A 22,908-nucleotide genomic window follows, 5' to 3' on the forward strand; every position below is an offset into this window, starting at 1 on the left:
TTATTTGACAGAGAGAGATCACAAGTAGGCAGAGAGGCAGGCAGAGAGAGAGTGGGAAGCAGGCTCCCTGCTGAGCAGAGAGCCCAATGCCGAAGGCAGAGGCTTAACCCACTGAGCCATCCAGGCCCTGTGGGGTTCTTTAAAAGAGGAATAAGCCAGGTCCGCAGGAGTAAAAATCCAAATTAGGGGGAGTCCAAACTAATTAGTGTCCTTTGGCTTCTCCAGCTCCCTCCCCTCGGAGCCTGAGTGCTGGGAGTGGGAGCTGGAAGCCTGCCTCCAGATTCTGTTCAGAACCCCCACCAGGACACACCCAGCTGCTCACGCTGTTCCCATTCAGAGTTGAGAAGAATGAGCATTTCCTGAACCTTTCTACAGTCCTTCCAGGTCTCTATCAAAGCATCGAAACTTCAAACGGCCCTATGGCAGCGGCGCAACTATTCCTCATCTGCAAGGTGAGAAAACCAAGACCCACGGCCTTTTCCAGAACTCTCCATCTTCCCCATGTCTGCTCATCAAGGCTCGGCTTCTGGGTCCCGTCCCTCCAGCAGGGCACACTGAGGACCTGTGCTCTCTGCGGGGCAGTCTGGTCACACGGACCACCACCGGACTCTCCGAGGCAACCTGACACTTCCTAGCGCTTCACCTTGAATAAACAACTTCCCTAACCCTCACCTCCCTTATCTGCCACCAGCCCTAGGGGATGGGGGGCTGAGTATTCAGTGAGATGACAGACATCTCCAATGCACCCTCCTCACACCAGTCAGCCGTTCTAGCACTGATTCCTGTCCAAGGCCCCAGCTTCCTGCAGCTCTGAGCTCTGGCGACCGGCTCTCTCATCTTCATCCAGCTCCAGCCTTGTTCAGTCGACAGACTGGGGATCAGGAGGCCAGCCTCGGAGACACGGAGCACCAGGGGCTGAGGGCAGGGACTGGCTGAGGACCAACACAGGCACAGAGGTCCCCATCCAGGGACCAGGGTGGAGATGCCACCCAGCAGCTCATCCATCAAGGGTTTGGCTGGTCATCGGCATCAGGGTAAGCCCAGCGGTTCCTATTCAACCCCTGGGGCCAGAGGGAGGGTGGGCGTCCTGTCCCAGCTTCCCCCATGGCATTCTGGGAACCCAGGGAGCCACCTCCTGGCTTTGGGTCTAGTGGAGGAGGGGTTCAGTCTGGGAGACAAGGTGGGAAGGGGATCAAGAGAAGGATCAGGAACAGTTTGTGGGTAATGTTTGGATTACTATTGCCGCGTAACACGTCATCCAAAACTTCGTAGTGTGAAACAACCACCATTTTATTCTGCTCAGAGTTTTAGGAGTCAGGAATTAGGTAAGGACCCACTAGGCAGCTGTCACCTGGGGTCTCATAGGAATGCTGCCCACTGTCCCCTGGGGCAGGAGGCATCTGAAAGGCTTCAGGGACTAGATGCCCAAGACATCTAGAGCTCCCATGGCTGGGAGCTCAGCTGAGACCACCTCCTTGTGGCCTCTCCAGCTTGGCAATTTTAAGGTAGTCTGACTCCTCACGTGGGGGCTGGCTTATCCCAGAGCCACTGTCCTACAAGAAGCAAGAGGAAGCTATGTGGCCTTTTCTAACTTAGCCTCCATAGTCGCATAGCATCACTTCCACTGTATTTTACTGATGGAAGCAGCCACCGCCCTCCCAGATTCAAAGCAAGAAGAACATGGTCCCACTCCTGCCCTAGAAAGAGTGCCAAAGGATATTAGGACCAGGCTCTTAAACTACCGAAGGTAGCATCAAGGAACGGGTCTCTCCCCGTGCTAACTGGGACCTCACAGGTTGTAGGCCTGAGGGAAACCAAGAGAACTTAAGCCATCACCCATCCTACAGATTTGAAGACGGGGGGCCCCCCCGAGAGTGCCGAGCTTGGCTCTCAGCACCTGCCTCTGCCCCATCCTGCCCGTCCGAGACGTGAAGGCTGAGGAGTCCTCAGGCTCTGAGGCCCAGGGCCGGTCAGCAACTTGGAGAGGTATGTGGGGGGATACATAGGCCCAAGGACTATTTGTTCGTGCATGTGTTCAAGCAAAACACTGTGCCCCATTACCAAAGTCCCCTCTTGTAGGACACAGATTTTGCAATGTGGTGGGAAAGTTGAGGCAGGACCATAGGGAGGATAGGGGCCAAGTGAAGAGTGTGTACTGAGCCAGAAACAGGCCTATGGGGGTTGGAGGGGCTAGGACCCTGGGCCTGGGGTCTTGGGGTTTAGGGCTCCTAAGAAACAACTTCATCAGAATTAACAACAGCTAATCATCAGAAAACGTTGACAGTTTCCCTGGCAGCACAGGGAAACACCTGCGGGGGGGGGGGGGGCGGGGCGGGTGTGTGACAGTGGAGACTTGAAGGGTCAGGGAGGCCTGGAGAAACGCAAGGTCCTTAGTCCCCACCCTGAGGCCAAAAGACACCTCTTCAGCATACTGCCTGTCCCAACTGTCCCCGAAGCTGCTCTAGGCCTCCAGCCCGAGCTTATAGCACAGTAGCCAGGGCAAAGCAGGCGAAGCAGGCCAGTGTCCCAGTGCATGGCAGCCTTCGCCCCATCTCCCTCATGCCCTGCAGGGGCAGGGACTTGGTCCCAGCCATATTCGGACAGGCTCTCAGTAGAGCTTTGTTGAATGAATGAGGAGTGACTGCAGGCTGGAGTGGGTGGTGGGCTGAGGCTGGGCCCTTGCTTCTCTGCTCAGCCTCCAGGCAGAGTGGCTACTGACCGCCTGTGGCCCCTCCAGAGGCCCACCCAGGCCCTCAGGCACTTCCTGAGCCATAGGACATGTCCTGCTCTGTGTGCCCCTGGAGGGAGACAGCTTATCAGAGGGGAAAGGACACTTTGTTCAGGCCTGGCCATCTGCCTGGGCTGAGGGTGCCCTGCCCGGGGCCTGGCAGGCAGAGCAGGCCACTGCCTGCAGGAAGATCCCAGTGAGCAGATGGGGATGGAAGGCCTGGGGAGGGCAGATGAGCAAGGCTCTGTGTCCCGGTCCATGCTAGGACCTTGGGTCCCTCTCAGAGGTCCACTCAGGCACTCCTTTCCCCTCCACCATTTTACCTTCTCTCCATTCGTCTCCTATCTCTCTGACTTCTGATGGGGATTTTTGCTCACTCACTCCGTTCATTCATTGAAGCAATATAGAAGGAACACTTGGAATGTGCTAGTAAGGTTCTAGGCCCTGGGGACACAGCAGTGAGCAAAATAGGCAAGAGTGCCTACCCTCATGAAGCTCCTGTTCCAGCTGAGAGACAGTAAGCACATAAGAAAATGAAATAGGTGCTATGTTAGATGATGAAAGTGCTCTGAAGAAAATAAAACAGAGCGGGAGCACAGGGACAGAGCCAGTGCAGAGGATGAAGGGGAAGAGATTATTTTTTTCTCCCAACATATACAGTGGCTAAGAAACATCCCCTGAGAAGGTGACAGCTAAGCAAAGGCCTCAAGGAGGTCAGGAAGGGAATCACATAAATTCTTAGAGGCAGAGCCTCAAAGGCCCTGAGGCAGGAGTGGGAGGAGAGTGTGCAGGGAAGAGCAAAGAGGATAGTGAGGCCAGAGCACACAGAGCAAGGTGGGCAGCAGGAGATGGGGGCAAAGACGAGAGGCAGCTGGATAAGGTGGGGCCTTGTCAGCCCTTGGAAGCACTCTGGGTCACACTTACGTGATGCGGAAGCCAGTGCAGGGCTCTGAACAGAGGATTTATGTTTAAAATAACAGTAGCTCATGTTACATAGTTTTTAACATGTATCAGCCGTTTTTCTAAATACCAAACATGTATTAACCCGTTTAATCCTTCTAATAACCTTTATTAAACATGATGAAACTGACTAGAGAGGTCTCTACATACTAGACATTAGTAGCACCCTCCCCCAACCTGTGACACCAAAAATGTCTCCAGCCATTGCCAAATGGCTCCTGGCAGACAGACTAACCCCCAGTTGAGAACGACTACCCAAGTGTCCTCCGGTCTACCCCATCCGCCTCTGTCCCAGCTTAGGCCCACACACCTCTCACTATGACAGTTGTGACAGCCTCCTAATTGGCCAATCAGCCCCCTGCCCCGTCCTCTCTACTTCACCCTCCACGGTGCATCTGACCAGGCCACTCTCCTAGCTTTGAGCACTGTGTGGCTCTGGGGGCCCTGGGAATAAACGTGAAGCCATTTAGGATGATCTGAGCGGTCCTACACAATCTGGCCCCCGCCTGTCTCTCCAGCAATATATCTGGGCCCCTCCTTCCACCTACCCCCCACCCCAATCCAGCATGTGTTGAGCCTACTATGTACCAGCTACCTCAGTTGACACGGCTGGCGAGGAGACCAAGTCCCCCATATCCGTCCTGGGTAGGGGAGAGCAGCTGCACTCACAGACCCTGGTCACCCAGAGCCAGACAGATGCGGAGCTCCAGGAGGATAGGTGCTGGAGCTGAGCTGTAAGGGAGGGGCAGGAATTACAGCGGGGGCTGGGGCGGGGGAGGGGAGGACCACAGAAGACCTGACAGTGGGGGGACAGCAGCTCTGAGAAGCCAGAGAAGCTGTGGCTGTGATTTGGGGCCCCAGGAAAGGAACAGAGAGAGCACGCGTGAGGAGGGACGGAGGGCAGGGAGCAAAGGACTACACATGAACAGATGGACTGAACAGGAGGCCCAGGAGAGGAGTCCAGGATGGTTGGGGGGGGGGGGTACCCTGGGGTTGTGGTGACGACTGGACACTGTCCCATTACCACGGGGTTCTCCTGGCAGGCATGGCCTCCCGCTTCCCCTGCAAGCCCAAATCACAAATGGGGCCTCCTCCTTGAAGCCTTCTGGATTCCTCCCTGCTGCAATGACTGGTTCCCTCTCAGGTGGGCGTCTCCAAACCAATACTGTGGGAACATCATCACCTGCTTTCAAAGCAGGGGTCTGCTGTTAACTCACACCCCGGAGGCGGGGCAGGGCGGGGGTGGGGGTGGAGGAGGCAGGGAGGTCGGGCCAGGCTGCACTTGCTAGGCGCCTCGGTGGGCACAAGCCAGGCAGACAGCAGCCGCCTCCTCCCACCCTCATGCTGCAGTCACCCACAGGCTACCCCGGCCCCGCCTTTCCCTGTCCAGGTCCAGGCTCCGCCCCTCTCCTCAGGGGCGGGGCTGGGAGGTTCTACCTGGGAAGCCCCTGGCTGACCACCGCACAGAAGCTCAGGACAGCGGGCGATCCCTGATGAAAGAGAACCCCCAAGCAACCCCCAGTCCCCTTGTAATAATTACAGCCGCCAGTGAGGCCACCTGCCTCCCTGCTTTAGTCCCTGATCCCCACAGTCTCTTCCCCCCTCAGCAGCCAGGAAGATTTATTTTTTTATTTTTTTTATTTAAAGATTTTATTTATTTATTTGACAGAGAGAGACACAGCAAGAGAGGGAACACAAGCAGGGGGAGCGGGAGAGGGAGAAGCAGGCTTCTCACTGAGCACAAAGCCTGACGTGGGGCTCAATCCCAGGACCCTGGGATCATGACCTGAGCGGAAGGCAGATGCTTAATGACTGAGCCACTCAGGGGCCCCCCAAGGAAGACTTTTAAACCGTAAGCCACATCATGTCACTCCTTGCGCTGATCAAATAAGCCCTAGAAAAAAGCCCAGCTGGGCAAAATACACGCCCTCTTCCTTCCCTCCTGAACTCACTTGCTACTCCTCCCCTTTCCACTCACTCCTCTCCCTCTGAGCCTCAGGGGTCTTCTTCTGGTTCCTCATTGGAGCCAGTGCCTCAGGGCACTTGCACTTATATCCCTTCTGCTGGAATGCCCTTTCCCCAACACCCCCATGGCTCACGCCCTCCCTTCCTCCCATCCCTGTTTATACATCATCCCCTTAGAGCTGCCTTGCCCACCCCATCACTCGGGTCTAAAACAGCATCGCATTACCCAGCTTCATCTTTCTTCACAGTACTTGTCACTCCCTGATGTATTATCTGTTTATTGTCTATCCTTCTAGCAATATAATAAAATGCTAAAAAAAAAAAAAAAAGTTCTGCACATCTCGTTCTCTGCTCTATTCCGCAGTGCCTAGAACAGGAACAGGATGTAGTAGATGCTTGAGAAGTATTTGTTCGATGCCAAATCGCACTTCGTTCAGCCCACATGAGAACCCCCATGAGCTGCCCATTTCACAGATGCAGAAACTTGAGATTCACAGAAGTGTGGGACCTGACTGTGGTCACATGAACTTGTCCGCGTTGGAGCTGGGGCTCCAACCTGATGAGTCTCTCCTCTCTGCCTCTCTGTTCTCCATTTCATTGCCCACCTGGAAAAAAACACAGGTGGTTTTGCTCTTCCCTTTCCTGGGGATAGGCAAGACTGACAACCAGAGACTCTGGAGCTGGCAGAAGGCAGCATCTTCCTCAAAGGTCCTGCCCACGAGCCTGCAGGGAGAGAGACCCTACCCGCTCCCCAGGAAGGCAGGCCCAGCTTTGACCCTGACCACTTTTCCCTGGGACCATCTGTACCCCCTCCTCAGCTACTCCCCTCCCCCTTTCTTTCAGCCACCTCTGGGTCCCAAAAATGCCCTGAGAATAATCTGGGGGTTGCTTTTCTTACCTCTATCCCTCCAGAGATACAGTGAGAAAGAGACAGAGACACAGGAAGAGACGCACGGTGGGGGGTGAGGGAGCACGAAACAGAAACACACATGCAGTGACAACAGAGAAAAACAGAAGATGGGAGAGATGACAAGCCCAGAAAGGAACTGAGATCTGGCAAGTTCTGGAAGTAATGGCTCCCCTCAAACCTGCAGGATGGCTCAGGGCCACTGCCAACCTGACTGGCCCTTTGGAGTGAATTAGAGAGAGGCACCCTGGCTGGGTTCCAGAACCTTCTGGCCTTTGAGCCAAGCACACTGGTGCAGGGCCCAACCCACAGGGCAGTGCATAGCAGCCCTCCCTCACTGTGTGTGCATGGAGGAGGGTCACTTTCAATGCCAGCCAGCCGGTCCTCAGGTCTGACCCATAGACGTGCCTATAGTGGTCCCTGGAATCTTCTGGGAAATGCCCAGCTCTCTCCATGTGGGCCGTGAGCCTGAGCCCAGCCTCTGCACTCATCCACTGGGCCTTCCCCCACAACAGGTCCTTGAGCCATGTCACCCCTGCCTTCATCACTCATGAGTATCAAGCCAGGACCATCCACAGAAACCTGCCGAGGACTCCAAGGGGCTGGGACAAGGCCCTCATGCCTGCTCCAGTGTGCGCACCCTCTTCTTGCTCCCACAGGCTACCTTCTGTTTAGGGGGTTTGGGGGAACGAGGATGCGACATGACCCTTATTTGACAGAAAGGGAAAGAGAGAAGCAGAGAGGGGAATGATCACCTCTGAGTCTCCAGTACTAAATGAAGGTTCCTGCCCCTTGCTCCCCAGAAGCCAACCCTCATGGGGGCTGAGGATGAGATGCTCGGTCCCCAGGGGCCACTTGGCTCACACAGCCAGTCAAGGAGCCTGAGCTGCCAGCAGGGGCCCAGCCTGCCCCAAGCCAATGTGGGGCTGCTTGGGCACTCCATTGGCTGGCCCCACCCAGAGGGCAATGGGGGAGGGCAGAAGCTCTGTCCTACAGCACTCTGGGCCCTGGGAATCCCCACTCATGCCCGGACATTGCCTGGCACAAGGTCATGGGCTTATTAGGATGGGGGAGGGAGAGAAGGCCTCCCCTCCATGGGGCCCATGGGGGGTGCTACATCTGTGCTGGGGGAGATCAAAGGGTCCAGGTGGAACCAGGGAACCTCCACAGACCACTCTCTAAGGCCCCCACCCTTCCCAACAGCCAACACTCTGGGAGGAAATAATTAGGGCACAGGTGAGTCATAGTGTCACAAGGCTGCTTCCTGGCTGACTCAGGGGAGAGTCAGATGGCCCTTCCACCAGCCCCTAGCCCAGAGCCTGAGTCAAGGATTCCAGGCAAACAACAACTCCTGGTGTCCAAACTGGGCCCGGCCCACCCTCCTACTTGATCCCCAAAAAGTCAGGTATGAGGGTGCCCCCTTCTGCAGCCAGTATGGACATGGTGTTATGTGCCCCTGACTCCAGCCTATCCTTGCCTTTGGGTCTTCGAGACATCTGGATCTCCCTCTGACCTGGATCCCTGTGAGGTACCTGGCACTGAATATGGCATAGAAGGGCTGTGACCAGGGGGAGCCGGATTGGACCCCGCCCCCACCTCCATAGCAGGGGACCATTCTGCAACACCCCCCTCGCTGGGGACTCTTTACCTGCCCCCAGCTCAGCCCTCCAGCAGGTCCTTACGGCCCCAAGGCCGCTTTCCTGGCTTTGTCCCTGGTCTAACTGGGCAGCAACTTCCTGCTGGAGAATTCCCGGATCCTCCCCGCACCACCCCCAAGGCCAAGATGGCCTGGGAACTCAGAAGGGAGGGAAGTCAGGGATGCTCCCCCTAACAGGGTCTAGTCCTGTGGTAGCACGGGCTTTTCTGGCACTCTGACCCCCAGTCCTTCCCCAACCCTGGGTCAGGTGCACCAAACATCTTGTTCTCCGGCTCTGCACTGTGGCCCCTCCACTGGAACCTGGGGCTCTGCGATGTGGGCTGCTGCCCTGGGGGCTAGACTGAGACCCTGGCTAACCTGAATTTGCTTCTAGCTTGAGGCTGAGGGGTGGGGTCCAGAAACAGTCAAGGAGGCCAAAGTCAAAGTAGGTTTTATTATTAAGAGCCCAGGCCTGAGTCTGGTGGGTGGGGATGATCTGCTGGGCAGGCCCACCCTGCAGACACATGGATACCAGTGATCTCAAGATCCCTTGGCCCTGGGGGCGCCTCGGATGTGCTGCCACAGAGGGGGAGGCTAACTCCTGATTCTGGCTGCAGGGATCCAGGAGCAGGGCAGACTCAAGGCGGCACCAGCTTCACTCGGGGGGCCAGTTCCCCAGCTCATCCATCTCCTCCAGAAGCAAGTGCTGGGGGCAGAAATGGGTGAAGAAAGAGGACTCAGCGCCTTCGGTCTCCCCCTTCCGGCTCTGTACCCCTAGAAGCTTCCCACCTACCCCCCAGAGATAAGCACCCCGAGGCCATTCCAGACCCTCTCCTGTGGCCCCACAGCCCTGAGCCACCTCCCTCCCACTAAATGAGGGACCCTTCTCCCTCCAACTTCGTGAGGGGTGGGGTCCTTGGAAGCCCCAGGAGTCAGGCACCCAAGCCAAGCCCTCCCCTCCCTCATCTCTGTCCTGGACACCACACCAAGGGGGCTCTGCACCCTTCCCCCCAGCCTAGGGTGTTGCTTCAGCTGCCTCAGCGCCCCTCCCCTAAGTCCCCAGCATTCCCCAAAGGCTGGGGGGGTGGCTTCTTTTCCCCTCAACCTGCTGTCTCTGAGGGCAGATAAGGAGAGAGTGGGGGGTTGTGATGAGGATAGGACCCTCGAAACACCCACAGCAGGAAGATAGTCCTGAGGCAGCTCTGTCCCCCACATGAGGCCAGGGCTGGGCCCCGACCTGCCACTACCCAGAAACTCCCTAGGGACCCCCAGTGCCGCTCAGGCTACCCCAGGAGTGTGACCCCCTACCCCTGGAAGAGGGGCAGGCTGGCTCAAAGGTGGTTCTGGAGGGGAGAGGGAAGAGAAGAGGGCGGGAAGGGTGATGAGAGATCCTCTTAATGTGAAAAGACAAAAGCGCAGGCCCCTGCCGGAGCTGGGCCACCGTGTGGTTCAGGACAAGGTGCACAGCCACGTTCCCTAGAGCACGGAGGGGCCGTGACTCAGGCCTGTGGGCTCAGGACAATGAGAGAGCTGCCCCTCAGAGCCCCAGGGCTGGGCGATACACGTATTCACTCCCGAAAGGAGTAAGTCACATCCTTAACACTGTAGTGCCCTTGAGAGCCAGTGGGCATCCCCTCTCCTTCCTGTTTGATCCTTCAGTCACTTGGGCCTTTTGGCTAAGATCAAGTGCTGTCTGATCCTCCCACCAGGCTCCCTTTACAGGTAAAGAAGCCAAGGCCTGTCTCCAAAGCCACAGAGCAAATCCAGGCCAGCGCAGGGCTTCAACGAAAGCCTCTGGCCTCTGAACCCTACGCTCTTTCCTTTACTTTCCTCCAAAAGGAAACTATATAGACTGTCAGGGCCACATGTCCACGGAATGAAAGAATGAGTTGATGAATGAATGTAAATTAATTTTAAAGGCCATCGACACATTTTCCTGCAACAGATCTGTGTGCACTCAGAGAAGCTGGAACAGGCCTGAGCTTGAAGGCCAGTGTCAAGGAGGATGGGCAGCGGGTGGTCTGTGCAGCAACACGGATGGGTAGCCTATGAGTGTTTGTGGGAGTCAGTATGAGCAAGAATGGGAGAGAAAAGAGAAAAAGAGCAACATTATGGGGTCAAGTAAGAGATGGAGAGACAAACAAACAATTGTGTGTGTGAGGGGGGTCAGCTTCCTACTCTCAGAAATACCACCACCGGGAGGTGGGAGCCAGGGCCAGGGGCCTATGGAGGGGAGGCCTCACTTTCTCCAGTGGCCTCAGGCAGGGGGTGGTGGTCCGGGACAGGCTGGGGCATACCTGACCATCCACAATGCCCGCCTCCTCCAGGGTGATCTCTGGCTGGGTCAGCAGTTCCTGGCCATCATGGCTGCCCACCTTCCAGAGGCGGGAGTCCCGCTGCACTGCCAGAAGCTTCTTTAACTCCGACTCCACGAAACCTGCGAGGCAGAGAGATGGGCATGGGGCAGGCAGGGGAGGGTGGAGCAACCTGCTGGGGAGGGAAGGAAGAAGAGACGGCTCGGGCTCTCCAGGACTCATCCCTGCCCTGGGGAGTCCCTGGTCACCCCCAGCCCCAGTGCCTACATTTCCATTACCCGAATCTGGCCACGTACCACCTCCCCACCTCCCCGACTTCCCCCGGAAACTTACTGGCCAGTGGGCTCCCTCCTACATGTTTGAGTGTGGGTTTCCTCACCTCCTGAGGAGAGCATGCGAGGGGCAGACATCCGCCCCCACCTGTCACCAGCCATGGACTCAAGGGCAAGGATCAGGGACTACCCCAGCTGCCGAGGTTCAAGTTGCAGTTCTGCCACGTACTAGCTGTGTGACCCTGGATAAGTTACTTAACCTCTCTGTGACTCTGCTTCCTGACTGTGAGGTAGAGATTATAACGGAGGACCTGTCTCAGAGCTGCGACATGGCATTTCATGACAAATGCTCAGAAGAGGGTCTGACCTATGGTTAGATGTCAACAGTGATCATGTTATGGGATTGTGTTAGGCTATTACCGTCCTTTTTCAGGCCACTGAACAAGTTAGAAGTCTGGACTGGGAAAGGGTGATGCTCCTGGAGCACAAGTCCACCTCATGGCATCCCAAACCAGGAGAAAGGAGGACTAGCTAGACTTCTCCAGTAGAGCCACCCACGGGTCCCAACCACCACCACCCCCCCCCCCCCGCCCCCAACCCCCACCTAAGTGGTCGTCTTAGGTCCTCTGGTCCCACCTGGTGGTAAGAACTGGTATCACACCATGAGCCGCAGCCAAAAGGAACCCTTGGGCCTGAGGGCTGGTTGCCCACTGCACTTACCCACTGTGTCTGTTGACCTGAAAGTCTTATGCAGCGGTGACTGCAGGGTGACAATGCCTGGGACACAGAGCTTGAATGAGCTGTCCTCTACCTCCATTTCCTGTTCCTTGCTTTTCTCATCAGGCAAGCCTTCCTTGAGAGGAAACTAAGGGCATGCCCCGCAGCTGATCAGGGGAGGACCACGTGGACCCAAGCCTGTAGCCCCACCCCCACCCCCAAGATAAAACAAAAAACAGGAGGGTACAGCTCCCCAAAAGTTAAGAGTGATCTGCCCAAGCCACAAATTCTGGGGCCCAGCCAAATGGGGGAGGAACCCCACCCAGGCTTTACCACCCACTCCCCCCAAACCCTTGCCTCCCCTACTGCCCCAGCCTGCTCCCACAGACCTTGGCCATGGCTGATTTCTGAAGCTGCTTGTACAAGGTGAGGAGGCAGTTCCAAGGAGTTGCCCCCACCTTCCAGGGGGCCAGCCTGAAGTTTCCTGTGAAGGGGCAGTGTCACCTGCAGGCCGATGGGAACAAGGGGCAGCCCAGGCCCGGCTAGGCCCAGGGGGCAGGGGCGCTAGGTGGGCTGAAGCGAGGGTGAGGTCCCTTGTTTTCTTAGCAAACACCTCCTATGTGCCAGGCACAGTACTAGGCACTGTGCAAAGAGCATCTCATGGACTCCTTGCCACTGCCCTCCGACGTGGATACTGTTCCATGCTCACTCTATGGATCACGAAACAGAGACATAGAATGGCTGAGCAACATGGCCCCGTCCTACAGCTTGACATAGTGCGATGGAATGTTCTCAAATCCAGGCAGCCTGCCCCCAGCACTCCCTCAAAACACTCCGTGTCCTTCCAGGCCCCACACCCCTGAGGAGTCTAAGGAAGAGGGCCTATTTTTGGCACTGCCCCACTGCCTGTGGCCACCACACTCACCGTCCAGCCGACACTCCTTCTCCTCCTCCCTGGTGAAGGTCTTGGGGCTGACCTCCGGTGGCCCCATGGTCCTCTGTGGACGTCCTTGTTCCACCACCAAGGCTTGGGCAAAGTGGCCCCTGACTCCAAAGCATAGTCAGATGGAGGTGGCAGGCAGAGCCAGAGACATGGCAAAGGCTCCCTAAACCTCCAAACTCCCCAAGGCCCTCCCACAAGCTCCACTCAGCCCGTTCCTCCCTCCTGCCTCCAACAGTTCCCTACTTGGTCCTCTGAGGTCTTCATCATAAAGGGGTGGGCCCCCTTTCTCACAGGGAGTGGTGCCAGGTCCAAATGGGAGTGGGAACCAGGAGGGAGAGAGTGGGGAGGGAAGGCAGGGTGGAGTGGGGACCAGGAAGGAGCTGGGAAGAAATGGCAGCCTGGTCCTCTCTCACCTTGGGTGCCTCCACCCACAACCTCTGACTTGTGGGAAGACCCACCCCATCTCTGGTTCCCTCCCCGCAGACTCTCCTCCCATTCTCCCTGCCCACCCTTGGCCTCCAGGCTCCTTTCCACTCTTGATGCACCTGTCCCTTCCCTACAGAGCTACGGGCCTTATTCCAGTCCTCTATTCATATGAAGACCCACATTCCTGGGCCCTCCTCAATTTGGGTCCTCCCATCTCTGCCCCATATCCTTGCCCCAGGGCCCCCACTCCAGGCCCCTGCCCACCACCCACATAGCCCAGCCCCTCACCTGTCTGAGGTCCTTGTATTCCCGGAGGCCTCCCCTACTGCCTCCTCCTTCTCTTCTCTTTTTTCCTTCTTGGACACGTTGCCCAACACCTCCTGGCTTCCCCTGGACAGGATGGGCTTCACCTCTCCACCCTGGGCTGCCCCCCTCAGGACCTCCTTTGGGGTGGGGGTCTGGGCCCCCGTGTCCCCCATCCCTAGCCCCGAGGGATCATGCCGTGGCAAGGCCACGGAGAGTGTATAGGGCAGTGTGGCTGGCTGCCTTGGCTCCTTCCTCCCCGCTCCTCCCTGGCGGTTCCTCATCAGGGGGGTGGCGCCTTGCTCCTGGGAGGGGCATGGCCGACTCCGCATCAGGGCCCTGTCCGAGCTCTTGGGGCTGTCCCTGCTCCCCACCAGGCTACGGAAGAAGCGGAACATGGAGGAGCGGCCCAAAATTCGGGACTGAGGGGTTGAACCTGGGGCCTCCATCCTGAGAGAGACCCTGACTCAGAGGGAGCGGCTGCAGCTGCCACCTCACCAACTGCTTAAGAACAGGAGGAGTTTTCAAATTAAAACCTCCAGTTGGAAACTTCCAGGAGTTCTAGAAGGCAAAGGTCAGGTGGGGGGGGGCGGTGATGGGGAGGCTGGGAGGAATACATGATGGGGGGGCTAGTGGGGGGACAGAGAGGGCAGGTTGAGGCAGGGGAGGGAGGTATGGGAGGCAGATTTGGGATGGCTGGTGAGGCTTCAGGGGGCACGGGGTGGGGGGCAGACAGAGGAAGCTTTGGGGGGCTCCCTGGACTGAGAATGGGGCAGGGGCTCTTTGGAGCCTCTGCACACACCTCTCTCCACCTGGCTTGTCCTTCCCTGATCCTGCAGGGCTGCCTCTGCCCTTGAGAACCATTCCCTACAGCCAGATAGTGTATGTCTTCCTTCTCCCTTCCTTCTCAGCATCCCCTGGCACGGGCCCAGGTGGTACACAGACACCCCGTTTTCATCTCTGTTGGCCTGCCTATCACCTCCAGGGTGTCAAACCCCCACCAAGCTGCCCTGTGTGCATCCTAATTGCACGCTGAATCTCAATGCAGTGCTGTTATTCCCCATGGCATCCAGAGACTTGATCTTAAACCCAGCTCAGTGCCCTTGGGAGTTCTTTAATCCCGCTGAGCCCCAGTTCGTTCATCTGTAAAAGAGGCGTAGGGGCCAGCACCCACTTCCAAGGGTTACTGAGAAAATTCCGCGGGACAAGGGCCCCGTCGCCAAAGTGCAAAGCACACTGTGGCGCTTCAGAAACTCTGCCCTCCTGGCTTTTTTATTGGTACTGACTGATGAAAGGGGGTGCAGGTCAGAGAGCAGCAGTAGGAGAAGGGGAGCCAGGCCAGCTGAGTGCGGCAGAGTGTTGGGGGTGGAGCGTCTCTCCCGCCCAGGAGCCAAGACCGACCCCCAGGCATCCCGCATCCGCATCCGGCGGCTTCACAGCAGCTTCCTCTAGAGGGAGCTGATTGGAGCCGGGAGCCGCCGGCACCTCTAGGATCACCGCGGCCTCGCGGGTCCCCGGGGCAGCGCCGGGACAAGCGCTGGCTGTATCCAACGCCAGGACTGCACTCACCCCTGTTCCTGGAAGCCGGGCCTGGGCCCCCGATCCCCCCGCGAGCATCTGCGGGGCCCTCAGGATCTCTGGCCTCGGCCTTGTGAGCCATCCGGGCCCGGGCTAAGTTCCGGGCAGGTAAGGTGGGAGGGTCTTGTCCATCCTCCCAGCTTTTGGCAGCCCCAGACCCTGGGGTGGGGATACAGGGAGCCAGCAGGCAGCCGGGTGCGGAAGGGGAGGTCTGGAGACTTATCTGGGCAGCTCCGCCAACTCCTGCTGGGGACCTGATCCAGTCCGGGCTCCCTCTGGATGCCCCTCAGACAATTCCCCACCTCCCCTCCCATTCCTGGCCCTGCCCTGGCCCTGGGCGCCAAAGAATCGGGTGCTAAAGAGTCAGGTCTTTTAGCAGTCTGGGGGTTTGGGAGTGGAGGTCAGAGCCAAGGTCAAGGGCAGGGAGAGAACTTCCATGGTGCTTCCTGCTGCCCCAGGAGCCCTAGACTGGGTCTGCCGTCCAACCAGGCATCTCCCTCTAGGGAACATCCTGGGCCCAGCAAGTGGAGAGCAGGGAACTCCCCTTACCAGGAAGTCAGGCCACTTGGATGAGGGCAGGGGTAGGCCCAGGGCGGCAGAGGCCTCTGGCCCTGGGGACCTTTCTGACGCCCCCAACTACTCCCCAGCTGCGACCGCCTTGGGTAGTGGTCGATGGAGTTGGGGGTGCGGTCAGCATTCTCCGGTCCTACTGTCCCGGGGGTGCCGGGTTTGCTGGGGGGTGCGGGGTGGGGGGACCACGGAAGAGGGAAGGGCATCTTTTTCCGGAAGGAGCAGCAGGGATGGGGGTGTGCCAAGCAAAGGTCTGTTTCTTGCTAGCAGGCAGGGCTGGAGGAGGGGAGGGTCTACCTTCTCCCTTCTCCCTTCTCCCTGCCCCCAGTTAAGTGGAGGGGTGGAGTGCTCTCCCCACCCCTTCTTGAGACTTCTTGCCCTGGGACACTTTCGAAAATGGCCCCAGGCCAGAGGCAGGACGGTGGGGAGGGTACTCAAGTCCTCCCTGAGAGGAGGCAGTGGCTGTGCTTGGTCCCTGGTCCCTGGTAGGACTGTACCTTCCGCATGGGTGGGAGGAGGGTACTTCCCCAAAAGGCTGATGGAGGCAGCTTTGGGAGGGGTGGGTATGAAGGGGTGCAAATTGAAAGTGAAACAGCTCACGTCCAGGAAATACTCCCTCTGTCGAGGGTTCACAGAGCAGATCGGGACTGTGGCCAGGACCGAGCAAAGAGGAAAACGGGCTGGGGACAGGAGAGCAGGTATGCTGTGTGGTGGAGGGGGGCATGAAGGCGGGGACTGTGGAGACAGCTTCCTCAGCTCACTGCAAGACAGGAACGGGTAGAGCACAGGTGGGATGTTAACAGATAACCACAAACTGGAAAATAAATCTTAAATGAGTACTTAAGGTATGAAGTGATGAAATTCAGATAATCAACCGGACTCTCTGATTAGCTAAGTGGCCCTCAGGCCCTAACTTCTTGGTGCCTCACTTTCCCCACCCCCACCCCCCAGTAAAATGGGTATGATGATGCTTACCTTGCTGGGTTCATGTGCATTTTCAGTGTCTGACACCCCTGGAGATCGAAGTAAGTAAGGCATAGGCACTCAGGAAATGTCTGTGGCCAAGAGGCCTGACTTGGAAAACAGGCGTGCTCTGACCAGCCAAGGGGAAGTGGAACCTTTGAGCACAGCTTTCATGGGTCATTAGCTAGAAGGTGGCAATCCTGTGGTAAGTGTGTGCTAGGTAGGGTGCAGGAGGTCCCAGGAGCAGCGGAAAGAACCCGCAGCCTCTATAAGTTGCCTCATTTGCCCAGGAGTGAGGTGAATTATGACCTGAGATCCACAAGGGTGTTGCTGGCGTCTCCCCTCCCCCGGGCCCTGGGTCCAGGTCCCTAGGTATGAATCCAGACTGCCCTGCCTTCCTCCATCTCTCTGGAAGGATTGCTAGTGAAATGCTCAGGAAGTTCTGATTCTGCCCACAGACGCCACAGAGACCCAAGGTTGTGAAATTGAGAGGCGGCTGGAGCTAGGACCGTGGGGTCTTTGGGGAGTGGGGAACCCTCTCCTCTCTCTGTGGCTGTGGGACCCTCTCATCAACCAGCCCCTGCCCATCCCCATCGCTGCTTTCTCTCACCCATCCCCACAGGCCAACCCTGTCCTCCACTGGGACCTGAGAAATGGCATCCGGGCAAGGCCCAGGTCCTCCCAGGCAGGGGTGTGGAGAGCCGGCCCCGTCTTCTACTTCTGGTAAGGGTCTCTCTGCCCTTTGTCCATCCCAGAACCACCAGGGCTGTCTGAGAGGGTGGTGAGAGCAGAAGGGATCAGGGCCAGGCAGGACTAACAGGCAGGCTCTCCTCCCCCCACCCGTTCACTCACCTCGGATAAAGGAAGAAGGCATCTTCCCACCCAGTACAGGTGGCCTCAGAAGCTGGAGTGCAGTCCAGGTTGAGCCCTGGGAGTGGGGAGGAGGTTGGGCCTGGGTTTGGGGGGGTAGAGGCTAGGAGAGGCCTGGGAGAGAGTGTGAGGTGGGCACAGTGCCATCCCAAGGAAGAGGAGCAGGAAGGGGTGAGGAGAGGCCAGAAGAGTGGGGTGTGGTTATCCGATTCCTCCACTAGGAGAAAGAAGGAAGTTCCTAGACATATCACCCCAGCAGGCCTGCTAACTGGCGAAAGTGATTGTTACGACTTTGGGGAGGAAGTAAGATGGCTGCCTTTCTTCCCTTTTCCAGAGGGGACCATCAGGGATGCCTGGAGTTCCCAGCCCATTACAGACTGCTTCCGGGGCTTTGGGTTCAGTGCCCCGTCTGTCCCTATGTCCCTATGCAACTTTTCCGGGCACAAAGCTGCAATTTCAAATTCTGTTTCCCCACATTCCCTGGGCCATCAGGGCCCGGTACCTGTACCCACTCAAACACACTGAAAATCCCACACGCCCGGCTTACGTCCTGGCTCTGACCATGTGACCTTGCGCTTCAGCTTCCCCATCTGTAAACTGGGGTTCCCCTGCTCCACAAGGCTGTGGTGCGGGTGATCCTGGACATGGGCAGCATTGGGTCTTAACTGAGGACTAGAGTTAGGGATGCTTCTGCCCATGGGTGAGGACAGCTGATGCCTCGAAGAGTGACCCATGCACAAAGCGTGGGGCTGCCCGGTCCAGCCCGTCCTCCCTGACTCCTGGCTTTGATTCTCAGAGGAGCAGGTAGCCCGGGACACCGAGGAGGTTTTCCGCAGCTATGTTTTTTACCGCCATCGGCAGGAGCAGGAGGCTGAGGGGGCGGCTGCACCTGCTGACCCAGAAATGGTCTCCTTGTCCCTAGAACCTAGCAGGTGAGCAAGAGGCCCCTGGGCCCACAGGAACATCTTCAGGGAAGTGGAGGTTCATATGGAGTCAATGCCCAGCCGGCCCGGGGAGCTGGGGAGGCTGTGCAGAGGGGGGGTGGTCTTGTCCTTCTCCCATCATTACCCTTTTTTTCATTTTGGGTTTCCACCCCCGCACTGGGGCCTTGCACTGTTTATAGCACATACCTGTCCCATGACCCTGGCCTTGGCCCTCATGTCTGAGAACACTGTCAGGAACCTCCCGGGAGGGGTCCACAAGGCCGGGGGCATCTTGGGTGGAACCCCTTGTCTGTGAGCCCAGGCCCCAGCCCTGCCTGCGCTGGGCCTCCTCACCTACCTGGCTCCCATTCCTCCAGCACTATGGGGCAGGTGGGTCGGCAGCTCGCCATCATCGGGGACGACATCAACCAGCGTTACGACTCCGAGTTCCAGGCCATGCTGCAGCACCTGCAGCCAACAGTGGAGAACGCCTATGAGTATTTCATCAAGATTGCCTCGAGGTAGCCCTGGCCCCCTGCCTCCCTGCTGTGCTGTTGCCCTCACACTTTGTCCTGCCCTCGGAATGGGAGACACGCTTCTCTCTCAGCGTCAAGAGATGTGTGTGCCATTCCTGTATCTGCTGTTAGCTCATGCATGGGCTCAGGCCCCTGTCTTTCTCTCTCTGGGCCCCAGACGTCTCCTCTTTGGGGTAGAAGCTCACAGCTCTTGTGAGCTGGGGTACTGAGGACTTGACCGGCTAGATCAGGACTAGAGAGGCGCCCAGGATGGGGCTGGCCCCAGAGTTCCCCAGTCCCGCTGAGACACAGCTGTCCTTCCAATTCGGAATCATATTCCTGCCAAAGACGGTCAGGTTGCTCATGTTCCGGAAATGCTCATGTCCCTTTGCTACAGTCTTGTGTCTGAGAGGCAGTGGACCATGGTTAAAGACACCACATGCCTGGGTGCAATCTCAGCTTTGCCACTTAATGGGCTTTGTGAAACCCTCTGGCCATTAGGCCCTGTAGAGGAAGTGGGCTCAGAACGGTCGCCGTCCTTACTAGTGTCATCTGTTGTTAAATCTGGGTTAGGAGTCAGCCTCGAGGGGACTGATGCCAGGGTGAAGGTAGACAACAGACTTAGGGCTTAGCGCTCAGAGCCTGAATGTCCTGCCCCGTCCTTTGAGGCTGCTCCCTCCCCACTCTGGTTCCAGGACCTGTCCTAACCTCCTCTTTGTCCTTCTCTCTCTGCTGTCTCTTGGGCTGCCAGGCCAGCAGCATCTGCCACAGGTAATCTCCCTGCTGCCTCTGTCTGCTTGCCCTGCCCTCCCTGCTGTCCGCCCATTGGCACTCACCGCCACAGCCCAGCAGCACCAGCCCGCTCAAAGGCCCTCTGAGTTTCCTCCTTTCACAGAGATGCAGACTTTTCCCAGATTGAGGCCCAGCCGGGGCAGCCTCTGCCACTTTAGTTCACGGCTCGGCCGTTTTGCTTTCCAGCTGGGAGCAGGGCGAGTGGCCACCAGACGGTGGGAGGGGTGAGCAGGCCGTGGGGGCCTCCTGGGGGTCTCCACTGACAGCCCCTCTGCCCGCAGCCTGTTCGAGAGTGGCATTAACTGGGGCCGCGTGGTGGCTCTCCTGAGCTTCAGCTACCGCCTGGCCCTCCACGTCTACCAGCGCGGCCTGACCGGCTTCCTGGGCCAGGTGACCCGCTTCGTGGCTGACTTCATGCTGCATCGCTGCATTGCCCGGTGGATTGCGCAGAGGGGCGGCTGGGTAAGTGTGGCCGCTCTCCCAGCCCTGCCTCTGCCCTGGTGAGGCTGTGCTGGCTGTCCACCCCTCAGTGACCACTCTGTCTCTCCTGGCAGGTGGCAGCCCTGAACTTGGGAAATGGCCCCATCCTGAACGTGCTGATAGTTCTGTCTGTGGTTCTGTTGGGCCAGTTTGTGGTACGAAGATTCTTCAAATCATGACTCCCAGGGGGAGTCCAGACACCCCTGCCTGGACTTCAGCCAAGCCTTCTCCCCTCATCCCCTCCCCTGCAGGGCCCCCCCACTCAAGAATACAGAAGCTTTAGCAAGTGGGGCACTTAAACTTTAGGAGGGCCCCTGCCCAGGGGTTAGTCAGGCTGCCAGGGTGTCCCAACATTGCATGGTGCTCATGAGCCCCCTCTCTGGGGCCCATCCTGTCAGAGAGGGGCTGTAGCCTTCTTCCTCAGCTCTTTGGGACTCCCTCAGCTGTGTCTCCTGGATGCTGGGGAGATTGACAACTTGGGGAAGCAAAAGGCTGAGAGTAAATTCCCTCCAAATTTTTAATGGTTATCTTTTTATAATGCTCTTGGAAGGACTCTCCCCACCCCCCATTCCCACCACTCTGCCCAAGCCAGGATGCCTGGGATGTGGGGGTTCGTACGTCACCCTGTGTGCCCCAGGACTCAGCTGTTCTAGAAGGTCAGAGTTTGATTGCTGGGCCTGGAGCCCAGTCCTGGCCCTTCCTAAGCTCTCCCCCTGCTCCCACTCCCCCTACCCATACTGCCTTTGCAATGGACTCTCAGGGATTCTGGGCCTGGGTGTGGGATGGGGAGGGAGTGGGGGTATCGACCAGAGCTGTGAGAACTTCATTGGCACCCCCCAGCCTGCCTCCCGAGATCCTCAGTTCTCTCCCTTCTCCTCCCCTATTACCACTTCAACCCAACCTGTTCACTACAAGTGAAGCCCACCCTGCCCCCATCACTCCAGATAAGGAAGGAGGGGTCTTGGGTAAGTGGAGAGCTGAAGTCCCCTCCTTGCCCAGACTAGACTTTAGGACTTGTTTGTTATTGTCAGGGAAAGGGGGTAAGGAGTTCACCTTGAGGTTTCTGAGTGAGAAAAGAGCTATTAATGTCACTAGGAACCCCAGAGTTGGGATCCTCCCTCATGGCCTGGGCATAGTGTAATCAGGGGGTGTGGATGGGGAAACTGTGAATACTTGAACTCTACTCCCCTACCCCACCCCCACTCTCCACACTCCTCACCTGCCTAATCCCCTCCTGTGGGTCAGGGTGGGAAGGCCTTGTCTATCTTGTCTAACCTAAAGGTTTGGAGGTAGGGAGAGGGAAGTTCTTAATTAAACCAAAATGCAAGAAGGGGAGGCACATGGAGCCCACTGGCCAGCCCTCACCCCTCTGAGTATATTTGAAAATAAAGTATAATCTGATTCCCACGTGGTTATTTTTGTATCCTCTGCTACCTCTCTCTCCACCAGGCTAGGTTGGGGGAACCTGCGCATGCCTGGTGTTCAGCGGGTTTGTTACTGAATAAGAGTTCCTAATAGGCTTTCACAATCCTGTAAAAGGCTGCTTGTGGCTCTCCCAGGCCCCAGCTCCCTAGAAGGCCTTGGCCCCTCCCCACCTCTCCTAGACCCTTCTCCAGGTGCCTCCCTCATCTTTGTGTCCCAGGCAGGTTTCCCACCCCTTAGGAGGCTGGGGGGACCCCAAACTGCCGGGCTCTGGCTGTGGAGCTGGTGGAACAGTTGTGTATGTCTGGGGAATCCCAGAGGCCACCTCGGGCCTGATGTGAATGCCCCTCCCTGGGGCCTGCCATCCATGTGGGGCCCAGAAAGTCCTCTCCCACACCTGGCTCTGCCCGGGACACAGTGTCTCAGCCCCCTCCTCCCCATGTTCCCCACACCTAGCTCACACACAGGGCTCTTCAGTCCAGGAATTCTGTGCTGCATCGGAGTCCCTATGGGAAAGCAGCTAGGGGTGATAAAAATAACAAGCACGGGGGCGTTCCAATGTTCCCAAGTCTTTCCAGTCCTGAGCACCCGGGTCTGTGTTTCTGACACCCTTCCAAAATGGTCACATGCAAGTCCTAAAGGACTTGCAGGGCTTCACTGTCACTCCCTAAGGACATCTTGCCCATCTCCTCTCCCTTTGGACTTGAGTCTTCAAAGAGTCGAGGTACAGACTGCAGTCATGGCAAGCCCCCACTCCCCTCCCCCCACCCCCGCCCTACAGTGGTGGCTGGCGGGGTGGCGGCTACAAGGCAATCTCCAGGAAAAGCTCCCAGACAACCAGCAGGGGACACAGACCCCGCGGGCCAGGCCTCCTGCTGAGAATTTGTCATACACGCCCGATCGGTAGGTATTATGCCTGGTGACCTGGCGGGTTGGGAGGTGGGGCTGGGGCTTAAGCTCCAACTTCACAGATAAAGAAAACTGAGGTACCTGCCCAGAGTCACCAGGTAGAAAGGGCGGGAGCTGGCACTTGTCACCAGGATACTGGCCCGCGGTTTTAAGTAGAGACCCGGCCAGGTGGGGCCCGGGGCCGTTGGTCTCCAGCACAGGGCAGCCAAAGGCTCACGCCGGGAGGTGGGGTAATTCGCCTCTCTGCCCGCAGCGCGCAACCGGCGCGCCACCGCCCCACGAATATGAAGACCACAGAGGTGGGCGGGCTGCCCGAATCCAAGATGGCCGTCGCCGGGCTGACTACGCCAGCGTGCCGTCTGGTGGGCGGGGCCTCCGGATGCACCTCCCACTGTCTTCCCGCGGGGTTTTTGAGAACAGCTTGAGGACCTTTTTTGGAAGAGCGGGTGTTTCTATGGCTGGGGGAAAGGCGGGTGGGCCGTGGCTGGAGCTGTGGCTTTCTCTGCCCCTGTAAGGAAGGAGTTGGAACTCTTATCCTGAAGGCGTGGGGAGTATAAAACCTGCCTTGCCTGTACCCAGAGGCTCCCCGCCTCCCCGCCCCACCCCACAGTGTACCTTTCTGTGTCTGCAGTTTTACCTGCTCTGAAAAAAAGTTTTATTTTAGGTCACTAGGTGTCCATCTGAACAAGAAAATCCTCGCTTTGCCCAAACCTC

General features: G+C 57.7%; 2 protein-coding genes across 4 annotated transcripts; one reads left to right on the forward strand and one right to left on the reverse strand.

Moving 5' to 3' along the window:
- Window positions 1–8,643: 8,643 nt before the first annotated feature.
- Window positions 8,644–16,899, reverse strand: LOC123941894 (putative gametogenetin-binding protein 1). Of its 2 annotated transcripts, none has more exons than XM_046005709.1 (6): window positions 16,296–16,899; window positions 12,426–12,544; window positions 11,890–11,984; window positions 11,504–11,648; window positions 10,494–10,633; window positions 8,644–8,902 (listed from the first exon to the last, which is right to left on the reverse strand). In XM_046005709.1, the coding sequence occupies exons 1-6, from the start codon at window positions 16,313–16,315 to the stop codon at window positions 8,852–8,854; spliced, it is 570 nt and encodes a 189-aa protein (XP_045861665.1). In that variant the 5' UTR covers window positions 16,316–16,899; the 3' UTR covers window positions 8,644–8,851. The 2 variants fall into 2 exon arrangements, with proteins under 2 accessions (XP_045861665.1, XP_045861664.1); XM_046005708.1 differs by lacking the exon at window positions 16,296–16,899 and adding an exon at window positions 13,158–14,472.
- On the forward strand, window positions 14,664–21,274 carry BAK1 (BCL2 antagonist/killer 1). 2 transcript variants are annotated; one of them, XM_046005710.1, is made up of 6 exons: window positions 14,664–14,858; window positions 16,906–17,006; window positions 17,950–18,085; window positions 18,454–18,597; window positions 19,665–19,845; window positions 19,938–21,274. In XM_046005710.1, the coding sequence occupies exons 2-6, from the start codon at window positions 16,937–16,939 to the stop codon at window positions 20,040–20,042; spliced, it is 636 nt and encodes a 211-aa protein (XP_045861666.1). In that variant the 5' UTR covers window positions 14,664–14,858; window positions 16,906–16,936; the 3' UTR covers window positions 20,043–21,274. The 2 variants fall into 2 exon arrangements, with proteins under 2 accessions (XP_045861666.1, XP_045861667.1); XM_046005711.1 differs by lacking the exon at window positions 14,664–14,858 and adding an exon at window positions 15,995–16,018.
- Window positions 21,275–22,908: the final 1,634 nt, after the last annotated feature.

This window comes from Meles meles, chromosome 5 (genome assembly GCF_922984935.1).
Source record: "Meles meles chromosome 5, mMelMel3.1 paternal haplotype, whole genome shotgun sequence".
NCBI classification, from domain to species: Eukaryota; Metazoa; Chordata; class Mammalia; order Carnivora; family Mustelidae; genus Meles; species Meles meles.